Below are 18,416 nucleotides of genomic sequence, written 5' to 3' on the forward strand. Positions count from 1 at the left end.
AAACCATACTACAGATATTTACTTAATAAAGACTTACACCATATGCCCAACACCATCTTCATACAGATGCATTGCAGTTTAATCTAATGCTAGAAAAGCACAGTTTCCTACTAGTAGTTATTTTAGTAATTAAACACTACATAACAATTTGATATTACCTAGGACTTCATTATATGGAAAAAAACCCCAACCCTAAGTCTACCCCTATAATTTTTTCATCATTACTTTTACTTAATTTTACAAGCACCATAATTTTCTTTGATCTACAGGAGAGGAAAATCCAATTTATCACATGCAAAAAATGTGATGTAAGCAGCACAACATTCAAAGTGTTAAAGAAATAAAGAGTTTTTAAGAAATGAGAACCCATAATAATTAAAAGACACAGCAAAGCAATATAAGTTATCTTTCTAGGTTATAGCTTGGTGGTCTGCTTCAGAAAACATATGTACATGGAATCTGCATTATCAGTATTGTATCAGTTGCTTCTTAGTATGCATAAAGCAGATGAAGTAGTTTTTATACTAAAAGTTTGGTGGGCAATTGTTGTGGGTGTTTTTTAAAGACTTAATTTCTGTGAATTAAATCCTGGCAGGTACTGAGTGCATCCTACATTTCCAAAGAAATTCAGAACATTCAACTCTAATAAAGTGGGCTCAAGGAGCAACACTTCTCTGTCACACAATGGAGCTGCAGTCATCACTGACAATGAAGAAACCTTGAACCAATGTGATGGTAGTTTGCATACAGGCAAAGACTTTGCTTTTTGCCCAGTATTCTTGCTGTTCTTAAAATACTTGTAAATGTTCCTAAGTTCTCAGGGTGTGCTTTCTGAATGAATGACTCCTAGACGGGAAGCTTTTTATATATCCCTGGGTGTGCAGAACAGCAAATGCCTAGTGCCATCTACTGGGAGCTCCTGCTCCTGCTCAGACTTGCCATCTTGTCTACAAAAAATGTTATGAGCAAACAGTGCACTAGGTGTGCACACATTGAAACGTTTAGTCCTAACTTCAGACAAAAAAATATTTTAAAAATACAATTTGGAAGAACAGATCCACACTTCAGGTGCTAATATATAAACAGAAAAAGAACAAGTAAAAACACTTCACCAGTACAAGTGAATCACACAAGTGTTTACAAAATAGTAGCTCAAAGAAGGGACAGGTCATCTCTATTCTAAGATGCATTCCAATAGTATTTCATTAATTTAATGGGGAGGGAGATGAGAAAAGAAACCTCTCTTGTTTCTGATCTACAGCTATACATTAAATATAAATTATATATTGCCTTGTGTTACTTTGTTCCTTACAGGAAGGATAGAGGTACCATTCCAAGCATAGAAATTGAAACAATACTTTCATTCAAGTCCTTGTCCAGCAAATATTTAAATGCATAGTGTTTAAAACATTGTTTGAAAGCCCAGTTTACTGCTCTGATGGCACTTTGCTTCCTTACTCTGAGCATGGGTTCCAGAAGGTTAAAAAGTCTCATTCCATATTGAATTTGCCACTGAATTAAAAGGTGGCCAAGCTCCATATGGTCCCAGAACTTGGTGGACACATGGCACGGTGGTATGGTTACAGGACTGCAATTCACACAGAACCAGACGGTGGGAAAAGTACTAGCTCAAAGTGTTATGTCATAAAAACTCAGGAGAACTTGGGTGTTTTCTGTATATTCAGAAGGCAAAGTCACAGGGCATTGTGGCATTTAAGCAGATGTTGGTTTGACATTTCCTTCCCATGATTTATTGGATACATGCTATGCCATTTACTTGCAACCCCTTAAATACACCATAGACAAAAAAAACAAAAAAAACAAACCAAAGGCAAAGCAAGCCTAAATTAATTTTTAAGCATCTGGGGAATTTAGATTATTCTTAAAATATGTGATATATGTGATTGTGTATTATTCCACTGTTAGCAGACGAATTTGGGCTTATTAGATATAAATATATCTCTATATATATCTCTATAAAGTAGTCAGTCATTGGAACTCAATCTACTCATGGTCCCACAGTTAGGGATCTAAGAGATGGGAATAAACAGAAGTGTTAACTTTGTATTCCAAAATGTGACTACTGGATTATGACAGAAAAAACAACTTGATAAAACAGGTACTGCAGTGCTTTGGAAGCAGGTACAGAGCAGCAAAACCTACTGTGGGGTCTGTGTGTTTCTAGCTGATCAGCTTGCACATCTCCTTTTCAGAGTGGAAACAAAACGGCCAGAAGACTGAGTGTCCCCATGTTCAGGTAGACAACAGCAATATGAGCACACATCAAAAGGTGCATAATGAGGGCTAAGGAAATTTGCTTACCCTATATTTTTAGGATTTTAAATCTGGCTCAGGAGCAAATGTAACAGGAAACCAAGGTCAAGCTGACACAATGTGGGTTATTCTCTCTCTTCCTCAATATGTGTTTGCAGTTCCTATCAAGGTTAATGGGAGTTTTGCGCACATGTGGGGGAAATGGAACATAAATGCTGCAAAAATTGGACTCAGATTTAGTTCAAATAAAGTCTAATAAGCTTTAGGAAAATCCATCAGCTTGAAAACTGATGTCTTATCACTGAAAAAAAATCTTTAAAACATCATCTCCATATGCTTGCTAAGTCCAGGTCTGGGAGAAACTGCTTGTAACACTCTGGACTTTTATGAACCAATTGTGAGTGTAGCACAAACACCCAAGCTGGCCCATTTTTGACGCTTAGCACAGACCAGCCAGGACTGTATCTTTTTTATTCAGGCGGCAAGAAAATTTCTAGCAATGTTCAAAATTAACTCAGCACAGCTTCTATTTTCTCCCACATAACCCTGTATACTGACATTTTTACACTGACATTACAGACTGTAACCTTTTAAGTGAAACACAAAATACTTAGGTTCAAGGTTTTCATTATAAAATCAGTTCATGGAGATGGGCTCTTATAGCACCCTTCCCAGACTGAATGGTCAAACCTGGGCCTTACATGAAAAGTGCAGCTGCATGTGGGCATTAAATTGCATGTTTCCACTTAGTTATGTAGAGAAGTGTCATGTAATTAAGGAATGTGCTGTCAGAAGAATGAAAGAATTAAGTTTTAAATTCTGCACACTTTTTGTACATGATTTTCAGTATAACATACTTGATTTATAATAAAAATGTGAAAATAAAAACATGGAGTATAACTATAGTGTACTGCTAAATATTTTGGAAAATATTTTTAAGTCCTATGATTTAATAGCAATCAACATGTAAAATTCTTTTAGATATTATCTTTTAAAATTAGAAATGGCATTAAGTAAAATATTTTCAGTTTAATGACACATATTTTGCCAAGAATGAGGAAAATAATACAAAATTTAAGAGACTGTATTTTGAAAAGGAAGTCAGCATTTCAGATTTTTAAAATCTCAGATATAAAATTGCTCACTCAACTCAGTGACTTTTACAAAAAAAGAAAAAAGTGCAAATAAACTTCTACTTCAAAGGAAAATTTAAACAGAACAGCCCATAGCACATTGTTTCCTGCAGCAGAGACCCCCCTTCCTACAAGGGCCTTTATTATGCATGACACAACAAGCAGCACCCATTCAACCTGAGGGAAGCCCACAGGCTCGCAGGGCCACTGGCTGGCTCTTTGTCACCAAATGCAGCAGGTTGAATGCAGACATCACTGTGATATCCTCACCAACAAAACCAGAGGCAAAGAACAGGGGCAAGAGCTGAGTAGGGAAGAAAAAAAAAAAAGAAAAAAAAAAAGATGAGAACAAATTAAAACACCAAAAATGTTTTCATTCACAGAAAAAAACAATACTTAAAATTTTATATGACCACCACATGGGACCACAATTCTAAATGTACTTTTTAAAGTGCATTTAACCCATTCTTGCTACCCCACCCCCCAACATTTTGAGACATATTACACAGTCTTCAGTGTAACCATTTTATATGCTACAAAGTGAGAGGGCCTTTTTATAGGGGGCATTCACAACAGCTGCCTTAAATACCCAACTGAGAGCAACTTGGGGTAGCAGCCTGGTCACAAGTGCAGGGGTACTAAGGGAAAAAAACCCCTTAGAACATCAGCTAGATAGTAGGAATCCTGCATGGAACACCCAGGAATGCTGGGAAGATCAAATGCAGGCTTTTTCTATTTATTTTATTTAAACCAAGATCACACTCTGCAACATTTCTGAATGGTGAACGCTGGAAACCAGTCTTTGCTAAAAATTGTTCTTTTGATGACTTGTTTGAAGAATGTGACATTTCATTGTAATAAACTTGCCAGATATCTTAAAACCATGGCTTTTCAAAGGCAGGAAATAATTCATGTTGTAAACTGTCCATGAGATATATTTAAACAATCCTCCAGCCAGTTCAAATATAGCAAACAGAGAGATGGCAGTCATGAGATTTTATTTCAGAAGGGTTTAATGCACAAATACTAATTGTTCCATTCACCCCACAATGGGAAAGAGGAAATGCAGATGCCTTATAGCCCAGCCATGCACAGCCACAGCTCACTTCAGAAGATGATGTGATGTGGGACTGGAGCCAATCCCCAGCCAAAGTCGGTACAGAAACTCTCTGGGACTCTCGTGAAGCAGGATCAGGCCCCTGGGAGCTGCGGAGCAGCAGGGCAGGTCTCCCAGCCTCCTCTCAGGCTCACTCTTTCGGCTGCGGGAGCTGTGGGGGTGCGTCCTGCCATGGCCCACAGCAGCGGCTGTGCCAGCGGGGCACAAACTGCCCACGGTCCCGTCCTGAGGAACAAGACTCTCAGAGAAAGGACACTTACAGAACACCCCACACAGGTGCACACACCCCATCCCTGACAGCATTCAGTGTCAGGCTGGACGGGACTCTGAGCAGCCAGGTGTAGTTGAAGTTGTCCCTGCCCATTGCTGGGGGTTGGATTAAGGGACTTTTAAAACCCAAACCGTTCTGTGATAATTCCACGATTATAACAAGGACCCAGCCCCCAGCCGTACCCATCACCAAACCGGTCTGGAGCGCATCTCACACACCCGCCTCAATTCGGTCGTACCCAAACCACACTCACTGCGAGACCCCCGACACTTCCGTGCTGCCCGACGGCGGAGGGGCACTGGGCAGGCAGCCCCGTGAGCGCCATCACACACACAAACACGTCCCTGCCATAGCGGCAGCGGAGCCGCGTGAAAACCAGCGCGGATCCTTCCGGAGCAGACCGCCAGGAGACCCGAGGGCGCTGTCTCTCAGCTGGTACTGTCCCGCAGCCGGCGCTGTGCCGCAGCTGGCACTGTCCCTCAGCCGGCGCTGTCCCGCAGCGGGCACTGTCCCGCAGCTGGCACTGTCCCTCAGCCGGCACTGTCCCGCAGCGGGCAGTGTCCCTCAGGTGGCATTGTCCTTCAGCCGGCACTAACCCCCAGCCGGCACTGTCCCTCAGCCGGCGCTGTCCCGCAGCCGGCGCTGTCCCGCAGCCGGCACTGTCCCGCAGCTGGCACTGTCCCTCAGCCGGCACCGTCCCGCAGTCGGCGCTGTCCCGCAGCCGGGCTGAGGCCGGCGCCGCGCTCCGGCAGCAGCGGTATCGAGCGCCCCCTGTCGGCGGGCAGCCCGCAGTGGCCCGCGCCAGTGGCGCCGCCTGGCGGCCGCTGCCCAGCACGCTCCTGCGAGACGCTGCACTTACAGCCCAGCCGGACACTGCCTCCCTGCCCTCCTCCTCCTCCTCCGCCCTCCCTCCTTCAACTGTAAACAGCTCAAAGGAAATTATTTGAAATTCACCAGAATTATAAAATATTCTGGCCTTTTGAAACTGTCAAGTATGTCAGTGTTCACCAAAATGTTAATATTTACTCTCACATATTCATAAAGACTTGGAGGATATGCAAGTCCTGGGAGCCCAGTAAAATATCACTGAGCATCCATAAAAGTACTTTATTGCAGTTAATCTAATTTATTCTTTTATTGCTGATGCTTTGATTGCTATTTCTATTTACTCTTACATTATAGCAATGCCCAGTAGTTCCAGTGGGAGGAGACCTCCTGGTGCCAGGTACTGTATGCACACAAACCCTGCTACAGGAAGCTTCCAGACCCCATAAGAACGGCTTGTGATTAATCAGTAAAGAGAAGTACAAAGTCAAACTCATTGCAATTAACGCGTTTGGTTTGGACGTGCATCACCCCACCTGCCAGTTCCATGGGAACAGAGAACAGATTTAGGGAGAACAGTAACATTGTGATAGGTTCATGTCTTCCCTCTGCTCTTTCTGTGGCACATGCAAACTTGGCCATAGCCTTTAGCAGGTTCAAGTGCTGTGTTCATATCTCTGATTTACTTAAGAGGAACAGCCAGAGCCTGACAAACATAGGAAGAAGTCCAGAGAAAGGCAATGTCATTGGTGATGTGTCTGTAGCACAAGTCTGATGAGGAGTGGCTGAGGAAGCTGGGGTTGGTTAACCTGGAGAAAAGAAGGCTCAGGAGTGATATCAGTTATCAGTCTCTTCAACTATCTGAAAGAAGGTTGTAGCCAGGTGAGGGCCAGCCTCTTCTCCCAGGCAACCAAAAGTAGGATGACAGGACATACTCTTAAGTTACATCAGGGAAGGTTTAGGTGGAGCATTAAGAAGAATTTCTTCACAGAAAAAGTGATCAGACATTGGAATGGGCTGCCCAAGGAGGTGTCATGGTCTAGTTGACAAGGTGGTACTCAGTCAAAGGCTGGATTCAATGATCTCAGAGGTTTTTTCCAACCTAAATGATTCTGTGAAAGCTGATTCCCATCCTGGGAATAGATGGCTGGTGGTTTAAACTCCCATGCTATACATGCCTAGCCCTCCACAGGTTAAGCAAAGCCCCCATGCTGGTGCTGGAGGTACCTGCCTGAGCCCCAGGGATCCCATCTGTACTGGCACAGCACCTCGCCTTGCCAGGGGCCAGGTGGCCTGGGGACAGCAATGCTAACACAGCTGTCACATGCCTGAGCCACAGTGAGTACTGCAGCACTGCACTTCCACCACACAGACTCACCAAACCCGTCTTTATTGCAGGACTGCAGTATGCCACTCTCCTGTAAGGACAGATGCTACTTGAAGAGGTCAGAGCAGAACTCACAATTCAGGGAAGGGGGTGATGCCTTCATACATCACTGTTTGGGTTTATTTTGGTGGATTGCCCTTTTTTTATAAACACACTGCTGTCCTGGAACACCCAGGACACTGTTGGCTCCTCCACAGTTCTCCCTGGGTGTCATCAGACCCCTTGGAACTCCTTCAGTGCACTTCACTCTTTAACAGAGTACAACATGGATCTTCCATCTGTTTGGCTCTCATAAGATGGACACCATGCTCAGCAATAACTTGCAAATCTTGTAAGTACAGATAGTACAAATACAGCAGTGACTATGGCATTAGCTGGGTTTCAGAAGCAGTTTTCTAGGATATGCATTTTAATTCCAGGGAAGCCTTCCTCTCAGGATCCTAATGTTGGCAAATATTAAGCTTTCAAGAGCTTCTATACTGTCCATTGTGGACATTCAGAAAATATAAGTTTCACCCTGAAATTATTAGCTATAAAGTAGTGTAGGTGGTCTGTCAAATTTGTCCTTCGGAAATTAAGAACTTTGTATGTACTCAGGTTATGTTTTTTCAACCTCTGTCTGCAACTAGAAAAATTTCTTTGGGTGAAGGACAACTTGAGAGGTTAAATTCTGATATTGCCACATCTTGTTTTTAAGAGCAGTAGGGGAAACATCAAGGGTCTCTGGAGCTCATAACACTACTGGTTTAAATTTTTCCATATTCAGTGTTATTCCTGACAACTCAGATCCAGAATTCCTAAAATTACATGAGAATCCCAGCTCTCACAAGAAAATACATGAAGTTTTAGCTCTTTACAAGTAAATTAAAAAAACATCCACAAATTCTTAAGGGAAGGATCAGGGGTTTTTTTCTTGCCCCAATAATAAGACCTTAGTAGTGTGAGGTTTCTACCTTTTTCCAATTTCCCTTCCCCCAGCCCCAAGTCTCTGGCCTCATTTGGAGGGCAGGAAACAATTAAGAGATAGGCACACACTAGTCAGCCAGGCTCCCAGGCTCTTGTCAGGAATTCCTATGTCACTGGAAAAAGCATAAAGCAAAAAAATTGCCACACTGAAGAAAGCCAAACAACTAGAAGTTAGAAAGAAGTAAAGGCCTGGGAGTCTACTGTACTCAAGTGTTAAATTAACAGTTTAATTGTTATCAGTATTTGTTTTGTAAAATTTTTTTCAGTCCAGCAATAACTTTGAACAGTTGTTTTGCAAAGGGTTTAACTATTTATTTTGACACAAAGCAAACTATAACCAAATGTTTCTCTGACAAAACTTAGTGGATTATTTTGTATATATGTTTATTTCAGTTTTAACATTTGGATTTTTTTTTTTTAATTTGGCTTTTGCTCACCTAAAGCTGCTGCCAGTCAGAGTCAGCAGACAGGACAGACCAACCCTCAGGAACTGCAGAAACAAAAGGTGCAGCATGAAGAGAGAACCACATGAGCAAGTGTTTGAGTAGATCATGTCTTTCTGTGTCTAAACAATTATTTACTCCCTAGTCATTTTTCCTTTACACATTCTGTGCTAACGCCAAAGACCTTGGCCTTTCCTGCTCTCTGCACTGCACTTGGTGGCTTTAAGGGACTTTCCTGTTTGCAGGTTTGACATGGTGTATGCTATGGTGCAGACAAAGGCAATGTTGAATAGTTTGTAAGAGATGTTTAATTAACCACCGTGAAGCTGCCAGCTCTGGCAGGAGACTGGAGTACAGGAAAAGTTTTCAGCAGGGGCCTGATGACTGCTGGTCATTTATCAGTGAAAGAAGGAGGGAAGAGTTCCAGTTCCCACTCCAATCCAAGATGTCTAATCCTGAAACTAGCACCCTTTGCAGTGCACAAGGTATTTTCACACTTACATACCTGGGCTGTCCAACATCCTGAGAGAACCATGAGGAGGCAGCCTTCAGCTCTCAAAAAACCACACATCCTGTGAATATGCATTTGTGCTTTATAATTATATTTTCAGACAACTGCATGTTTCAATGCACCGTACTGTATTTGAAGCATTTGGCAAAAAGTAGTAATAGACAAAAGCCTGGAAAATTATAATTTAGATAAGATATTATGAATAAATTATTCACTATGAGAGTAGTGAGACACTGGAGGAGGTTGCCCAGAGAAGTGGTAAATGTCCCATCCCTGTAAGCCAAGGCCAGGTTGAATAGGGCTCTGAACAGCCTGGTCTAGTGGAAGGTATCCCTGCCCACAACAGGGGTTTTGGAACCAGATTATCTTTAAGGCCCCTTCCAACCAAACCATTCTGTGATTCTATGAGATTTACTTTTAAAAAGAGATTTTAGGCTCTGGATTTTCATGTGCTTGTGTATCTATTGATAATACAAACCAGGTGTCTTCAAAGGTTTGTGATTTGTTATTTGCTATTAAAATACCTTGCAAAAGCTCACTGTCTGATGAGAATAAAATACTTTAATCATTAACAGCTAGGATAATGATAAAGGCAATTATCAATTTAAGCTTCTCAAAGACTTACTGAAGAGGAATAAAGCATTCTAAATGAAATTAATTGCATTAACTTTACAGGTCTACAGAAGTACTGTACCATATAGCTTGCATGCTTGTTGGCATATATTCCCCCTATACAATGTTAGCTTCTCAATTACAGCCACAGAAATCTGAAGTATTAGACGTGAATTCCCACTTCACTTTTAAGACTCTCAGTTAAAGCATGTTCCCCTTAGCTGCTTGTGCTGGAATGTATAAACCAAATGGCAATCCTGTCTACTTTTAGGAAGTTTACATTGTGCCCTGATAAAAGAGGTAATTACTGTCACACCTTGTAATATTTGAATGGAATGTCAGGAAATGTCAAGGTTTAAACCTGAAGTTAGTACTGTCATTAGAACGGAGCCTAAACAGTGAAGTTCAAAACCATTTTGTTTTCTTGAATTTTACATATTCTCTTATACTGGATTTTGTTCTTAAACCCTTCCCAGAGCAACTGAAACTCCAACCTAAAAACCTTCCTGCAAAACACACATAAGACATTTTCAAGTACCAGTTTGCCCCACAGATGCTTTAGGATACTGTCAGATCCAGGTATTTAATGGCCCTTACTTATAGGAATGATAATTTGCAAAGCAACCAGACACGTCCCTAACTGTGGAGGCTATTCAGCGTTTCATGCCATGAACTGCAGCAGAGCCAGCAGGGCTGGAGGTGGCAGACACCTGCCTGGGCACAATAAGCATGGCACACACCAGGGCTGCTCAAGCTCGAGGGGTGCACAGGGCCCTCCCCAGTCCCACAGCTTCCTCAGCTTCCTCACGGTGCCCACCGGCCAGTCCTCCTTCTCCTGTGAAATGGGGTTATCCAGTCCAGTCTATGGACATTCCTGAGGTACCCTTTGCATATTCTAGCTGGGTGCTTCAGCAGCTTTTGTTCAGTGGGAGTAGGGAAGGAAGAAGAAATGTCTAAAGGTTGGGATCAGACATAAAACAGAGGAAAGCAGAAAAGAAGAATAAGCTGAAATGCTCATCTGTTCACACTGAGTCCCACTCTGTGATACACAACTGACAGGCATTGCCATATGGATTAATGCCCTCCATACTTTATCCTTAGGTTGCATAAAAGTTCCTACTGAGGTGAATCAGAGATATTTTTAGGAACTCAGCCCTTAGTCTGAGCTTTATTACCCAGACTTCCGTCCTCCATGTAAGAGAGATGAGATTCCCACAACAGATTTTAGGTTATCATACAGCTTAAAATTATTATCTTTCCAATAAAATAATAATAAAAAATCTTGGAAAGCAAACCAGATTCTGAAATCTCTGCACATAATTCAGCATAATCTCACTGATTCCAACTGCTGACAAAAAGATATGCAATGTGAGGAGCCACCATATCTTTCCATTTGTATTAGAATGGTTCTCCAGAATAGAAAAATTATTTATACTTATAATAGAAAATCACTACATCTGAGCAGAAAACAAAGACGTATATTTCATTTTCCTTTAATTACCAAATTGAGCTAACATTCTCTCTAATAACAGCTGCCTAAAATGGAAAGCTTACAGTCTCTCACAGGAATAACCCTTTCTGTATGCTGAACTGGCCACTGCACAGCCACTGCAGCTCCCCCTCTCCCGCTAGCAAAAAACCAGCTCTGCAACAATGAGGCCAGTGTGACTAAAGCCCTAGGATTGTCCATGGGCCAAATTTAAAGAGCCTGAGAAGTGAGAAGACAATCAAAACAAATGAGTTTTTGAAAGCTGTACCCTCCAAAAAAGCAACAAGGGGAAAGACATATTAATGCCTCCCTGTTCAGCAACTGGCTCCCATGGACAAGAAAACTGTGGGCTTGATTTCTCCTTATTTGACAACTAATATTTACACACAGCAGAACACTGATACTGATCTCATCCAAACAACCAAAGGATGTGGCCTGTGGGGATGTGAAGGGCATCCATGCTACACTGAGTACAAGTGTAGGAGGGAGGCAATTGTTTCTGCTTTAAGTAATACAGAAGAAGGTCCTTGCGAGGGACTCTCACTTGGTCCTTAGGGAGGGTAGTAAAATGGAAGGAGATTTCATTAATGAAGAGACAAGACAGCACAGGCCTTGTGGACAACAGATGAAATGGAAAAAGCGAAACTGCAAAGAGACACAAAAAAGCAGCAACCCCAAGCAAGGGAAGAAACAAGACAAACAAGGAGTCCCCAAGCCTGGGATGAAAGAATTCTTGGCCAAGGGCAGAAACCAGTGAGTCTCTCAGTCTTGCAAGTGCTTATACATCTGTCATTTGCAGATTGTTTCCCAATAGTTATAACTGGCAATGCTTCCCAAAGGAAAGTAAATATAGGTCAATTGGGATTCCCCTCCACTCCCGCTCCTCCCAGATCTGATGCACTGAAATAGTGCTGAGCTGCACTTCCATTTTCCCTCACTTGGTAGCCTGCCAACGTACAGCACATTCCTTTTATGGCAGTGAGTTTATAACTACAACAGTCATAAACTATTCTTAAATGGGTCTTTTCTGAGAATCATGATCCTTCCAACATCTTGAAAAATTTCTCATTTTTTCTATTCCAGGCAGTCCTCTCCAGCACAGTGGTAAAGATTTAATTGCTTCTGGTCTTCAGATGATGAGATACAAGTGTTCTGGAAATAACCTTTTAATTGAACAATTCCTACTGGCAAGCCCAAAAGCATTTTGTGTTGCGCACCTATAAAGGATTAATTCTCAATACCAAAAGAAAAAAAAATTAAAAATTTCTGGGTACTGCTGTGAATAGAACTATGCAAGGGGTACCCTAGCACTTGAAGACATGAAATCCATTTCTGTTATCAGGTTGGTTTGATTAGGTATGTCTCCCTCTCCACCATTATTTGCATTGTCAGGCTTACTAATACAGCAGAGATAACAAACTTTCTATTCTATTATTAATTTGAGACAAATCCCATGCATCATGTTAAATACAACTTCTTTTTATAGCAATGAACAGAAGCCCTTCAACAGAAATTTCTATTCTACTTTTGTGGAACACCTTTGTACTAGCTTTTATTTTTCAATTTAAAAAGAAAGACTAATTTTGAAGACAAACAATTGCAACATTTGGAATCAGCGTTCTTTTAAATTGTGTTACACGTTACTCTGTAACTGAGCAGACATTTTCCTTGCCTTACAAAGATTATTTGCCGGGGTAACAATACACAACAGATACATGACAAGAGCAGTTTCTCTTAGGTAGAATATCTCATAAATGAAGCAAAGAGAAAGCCTCCAGCTAGCTGGTATGACTTAAGCAGATTTCAGACAACACAAGAGAACAGTACCTTCTTTTGAAAAGAGCAGGGTCTCCCTCGTCCCGCAGCCAGATGTGCACAAACCAGCCCTGCAGGGGTTTGCTTGCTTGTTGGGCATGCTCCCAACCCGCATGGCACACACGCACGCACATGCACACACACACATGCGCGCACACACGCACACACACACGCACACACGCACACACGCACACACGCAAACACACACGCACATGCACACGCGCACACACACATGCACACACACATGCACACACACACACATGCACACACACACACACACAGGCACACACACATGCGCACACACACGCGCGCACACACCCTCATACACACGCGCACACACACACACACGCGCGCACACACAGGCACACGCCCTCACACACATGCACACACGCGCACACACACACGCACGTGCACACACACACACACATGCACACACATGCACACACACGCGCACGCACACGCCCTCATACACACGCACACACACGTGTGCATGCACGCACACACATGCACACACACACATGCACACACACGCGCGCATGCACACATACACGCACGCACATGCACACACACACGCACACACACGCACACACACAGGCACACACACGCACACGCCCTCACACACATGCACACACGCGCACACACACACATGCACACACACACGCACGCACACACACACACGCGCGCACACACACACACGGGCTGCAGGAGGCGGAAGGGGAGCTGCCACTCGTGCTGCGCAGAGAAGCCGAATTCTCAAACATCACCGACCACGTACATTGGTGACTCTCCTTTATGAGGCACTGTAAGGAAATGTACCAATGACACTTCCTAGTGCACTGAAGGAGACAAAGTCCCTGAACACAACAGCGCCAGAAGAGTTGTGATTCCAGACATAGCTTTGCCCTCCAGTTTAATGATTTCTCAGAGTAAAATGTGTACCAGGGAATAAACTCCAAAAACTCCCTGCCACAGCAGGAAACTAAGGCATTCTTAATGGATGTCATGGAGTTATTACAGTGTATATAGAAAATTACCAACAATCAGTAGGTCTATTGCCTGCAGATTTTTAAGATACTTAAAACTTTTTTAATTGAAAAAGTAGTTAGTGCTAATATCTTGTCTACATGTGCATATATGCACATAATGTTCCTATAGATGCCATGCACCTTGCTACAAAAAAAAGTTTATTGAAAATACACATTTATCTTATTTGTGTAATTTCATTCATTCTGCATTCTTCAGCATAGGCCATTTGAAAGCTGAATTATCTCCCCGTATTTGTATTATTTCCAACTTGAGAAAATATAATTTTTATATCAGACTCTGAACCAGACTTGAGTATTTTCTATTTTGTAAAAATGTTTTTAGGTAAAGGATTTGTAAAATTTCGTCATGATCTCTCTGTCAGATAGTATAACTTCATCTCAGAGCAATTCAGGTGGTGGTTTCTTTTTTTATCATCCCAGCTGCTAGAAAAGCACTTCGAGTTAAGGACACCATAGCTGCCAGTCTCTCCCCAGCAGTCTCCCTTACATGGAAATGTTCCACGTGGCTTTCTGTACAAACCAATACCGCTCCTCACCACCGAGCGGTGCCAGCTCCCTTTGATACAAAACACGCTGCACAGCCCCGTGAGTTGTCCTTCAAACACACGCACAGGTCTACGCATATGTCAACAGAACAAAAGCATCCTTTAAATATGTACCTTTGATCATTCAGACTGTGTCACGATGGTATGCAGAGCAGCCTTATGACTATACAAGAAAAACTCAGCCTTTCATCCAAAAATATTTTTAAAAATTATAGCATAGAGAAGGTCTGACATTGCAAAAATAAAAACAAAAACAAAAACAAAAAACCAAACACAAAATAATGCCTTGCACACTGCAATAGGAACATTTATCATCCAAAATCCAAAGAACCTATATGAAGCTGAAAAAAACCTCAAACGTCCAATAGATAACAAAATAAAATACCATCAAGTAAAACAGAAACTCCTAAGTCTTCTCTTGTCAAAGTTGTACTTTTATTTTTATGAAGAGCAGCAAGAAGACACCACAGCAAGTAAGGAAAGAGTATAACTTAAGCTTTGAGTGAATACTGAGTGTCAGTGACTGAAAAGTGAGAGAGCAAGGAAAACTATTTCTGTCCTAACAGCAATAAATTTGATTCAAATATAAAGACCACTTGATTTTAAACCACTACCCAAATTTTCTGCAATTTAATAAGCAGAATTATATGTATACCTACCTATATTTAGTTAATTTCAGGGATAAAAACATTTATTCAAGACTCTCCTTCTTACAAGAGAAAATGTTGTAGAGCCATAGAATCACAGAATAGGTTGGGTTGGAAGGGACTTTAAGATCACTTGGTTCCAACTCCTCTGTCATGGACAGAGGCACCTTCCACTAGACCAGGTTGCTCAAAAACCATCCAGTCTGTCCTCAAACACTTCCAGGGATGGGGCATCCACAGCTTCTCCAGGCAACCTCTTCCAGTGACTCACCATCCTCACAGACAAGAATTTCTCACTAATATCTAATCTAAACCCATTCCCAGTTAAAAGCCATTCCCCCTTGTTCTGTCACTCCAGGCCCCTGTCACAAGTTCCTCTCCAGCTCTCTTGTGTCCCCATCAGGTATTGGAAGGGGCTCTAAGGTCTCTCCAGGGCCTTTTCTTCTCAAAGCTGAACAAACCCAGCTCTCTCAGCCTGTCTTCATAGAAGAGGTGCTCCAGCCTCTGAATAGCTTCCAAAGACAAACTTTTTCAATGAAAAATGTTACATGGAATCTGTGAGCTGAATTGTGATTTTCATTCCAGTGCAGTCTTAAAATCCACAAACATAGCATCTTATTTTTTAATTAGCCAAATGTATTTACACTGTCTGTGCAGCACAAGGATATGCATCTTTAGGCATCCTAAAGCTATTTTTCAAATCTTGAACAAAAGAAGTATTAATTCTAGCAAAACTTGCTTAAATTATTTCCCTTCTCTTCAATCCTCTTCCAAGTGTCTAAAACACTAACGTGTCTCTTCCACCTCTTTTAATTGATTGAAAATATTTATTAAACTTTACATTTTTGTCAATCCACATTTCCCAGCCCCAAATGCATTCAAAAGGCTAAATACTCATCCTATACTCCTTCAGCTGGATTTGCAATAACCATTCAAAACCTTTTCTGCAGAGCAAAAAAGCACTTACCGTCGGGGAAAAAAACCCATAAATATTTTCTCCTGCTCTGTTAAAGCAGACTTACAGCAGTGCCAGGCCTGGCAGCAGCCACACAGGCATGTGTGGAGCACCCCAGGCAGTGCTGGTGCAGCTGGGGTGCACAGGGCAACAATGCAGGCACCAGCTCCGTTCTCCTCTTCCCAACCTTCGGCTACTTTCAAGGCTTTGTAATTTAGCTTTCCTCTGGATCAATATCCTAAGATAAATGCTGACATTTTCTTTGCATAATCTGTCCCTAAAAGTGACATCTGTTCCACTTGCTTCAGCAGAGGCAGCAGCAGGCATCTGCAGGCAGCCCCTCCCAGCACAGCCAGCTGTCAGGAACTTCATTAAGCATTGCCCCAAAATGCAGTTTGTTTCTGCCCTACTTGGACTCGTGCTCCAAAAAAAGAAAATCCTACACTTATACCATCAGGGCCCCTCTGTCCCATCTTGGTCCTGATATTTCACATCTCTTAGAAATCCTCAGCAACTCGGACATGCACCCAGACCTCAGGGGCATTAAACCTCAGCAACTCAGCTCCGACCCCAGCACAGGGCCCTTTTCCTTCAGCACGTCTCAGTGAGAGCCTTCAGCATCCCCAAGCAGGATAAAACAATGAAGGACATGCCAGCTCTATGTCCAGCTGGAGTATTTTTGAAATTATAATTACTCATTAGAATTCTGATACATTTGCTCAGTATGTCACTTTTAGAGCCTTGGTATGTATGTATAGAAAAATTCACATTCTAATACAGTTATCTATATTTTTGAATTCTGTGTAGTTGCAAAGCAAATAACAAAATTAATAAACCACAGCCTATAATCAATTAAGCCCATCTGCTAATTTCACACTTTGCAACAATACAATACAAAGAAAAAAACAAACAAAAAACTTCGTAACATACAAAGAAAATAAAACCAACACATGAGATTATCAGGTTGGAAATTGGACTGTTTAAGAAACAGCAGAGGCAATTGCCTGAAGTAGTTGCAGTGACTACTTTGAAACTTCAAATCTGTTGTGCAGACCTTGCTAAAGCTTGCTCCTTCCTTCCTTCCTTCCTTCCTTCCTTCCTTCCTTCCTTCCTTCCTTCCTTCCTTCCTTCCTTCCTTCCTTCCTTCCTTCCTTCCTTCCTTCCTTCCTCTTTCCCTTTCCCTTTCCCTTTCCTTTCCTTTCCTTTCCTTTCCTTTCCTTTCCTTTCCTTTCCTTTCCTTTCCTTTCCTTTCCTTTCCTTTCCTTTCCTTTCCTTTCCTTTCCTTTCCTTTCCTTTCCTTTCCTTTCCTTTCCTTTCCTTTCCTTTCCTTTCCTTTCCTTTCCTTTCCTTTCCTTTCCTTTCCTTTCCTTTCCTTTCCCTTCCCCTGTCCTGTCCTTTTTTTAAGAGAAATCTTTATCAAAGCTTTCCATCTCATGCTTGGGAACTGCACCTTAGGTGCTTTAGCTGCATAAATATGAGACCATCAGAAATTAGGCAGACTAATGTTGATCACTATATTCCAGGATGATGGAGGGGTCCTGTGTGCCTGAAACCTTTCCCTGAGGTTGCTCTTCCTCTTCAGACAGATTAAGAAATTTATCCTAAGCACTTGGGAAACAAGGAGGGGAAATTGTCCAGAAAACCTTGGAGGTTTTTGCCTTAGAAAGGTTTCTGCCTTTACGAAATCTCAAGAGGAACAGAGTATTATCCATTTTTAAAAAGGAAGAAAAAACTGACTAGTGAATTACATGGCCATAAATCTATCTTCAACACACAGAAAGTTTTTGAAGCAAAATACTAAACAATCCATAAACAGGCAATGAAAATTAGAAAGCAGTAAGCCACCATGATGGGCTTGCCAAAACCTAACCCCATAACTAACATACTTTCCTTCGTTCCTTGCACTCTGCAGGCAGAAGGAAAGCAGCAAATCAAACAGACCTCAAATATAAAATACATTTAGACAAAGCAAACTGGAAAAGCACTTTTCTTTTGGATCAAGGTCCTCTATCACAGGTGCAGAGCTGCTTGAATAAACACACTTGTTCAGTGCTTCTCCTACAGACCAGGGCCAAAAACCCAGCAAGTAGTCCTACTAAAACTGCAGAGACACCAGCCTGCAAAGAGTGTGAAACACTCCTCTGAGCTGAGCAGAATTCAAGATGGTTTTAATAGATTGGAGAAATGGTCAAAAACCAGCAAGATAAAATTCAATACAGCCAAGTACAAAGAATCACATTTAGACTTTAAAAGAAATCTTCAAATGCACAAAATAATCAAAAGAATGCCAGACTAGCAGCAGTACAGCAGAAAAGCATGTCAAGGTAACAGTGACAATAAATTGAGCCAACAGTGTGAAACTATTTTAAAAAAAAGAAAG

The 18,416-nt window shown here is 41.8% G+C and overlaps 1 protein-coding gene across 5 annotated transcripts in view; it reads right to left on the bottom strand.

The window, feature by feature from the left end:
- MSRB3 (methionine sulfoxide reductase B3) overlaps positions 1–18,416 on the bottom strand; it is an 80,860-nt gene that overhangs the window by 55,498 nt on the left and 6,946 nt on the right. For 4 of the 5 annotated variants that reach the window (XM_074539781.1, XM_074539777.1, XM_074539780.1 and 1 more), the window contains exon 2: positions 3,585–3,711. The exons of the other annotated variant lie outside the window; for it this stretch is intronic. In XM_074539781.1, the coding sequence (XP_074395882.1) occupies positions 3,585–3,711 (127 nt within the window). The remainder of the gene's footprint in view (positions 1–3,584; positions 3,712–18,416) is intronic. 5 annotated transcript variants of the gene reach the window in all.

Source organism: Zonotrichia albicollis, chromosome 4 (assembly GCF_047830755.1).
Source record: "Zonotrichia albicollis isolate bZonAlb1 chromosome 4, bZonAlb1.hap1, whole genome shotgun sequence".
NCBI lineage: Eukaryota > Metazoa > Chordata > Aves > Passeriformes > Passerellidae > Zonotrichia > Zonotrichia albicollis.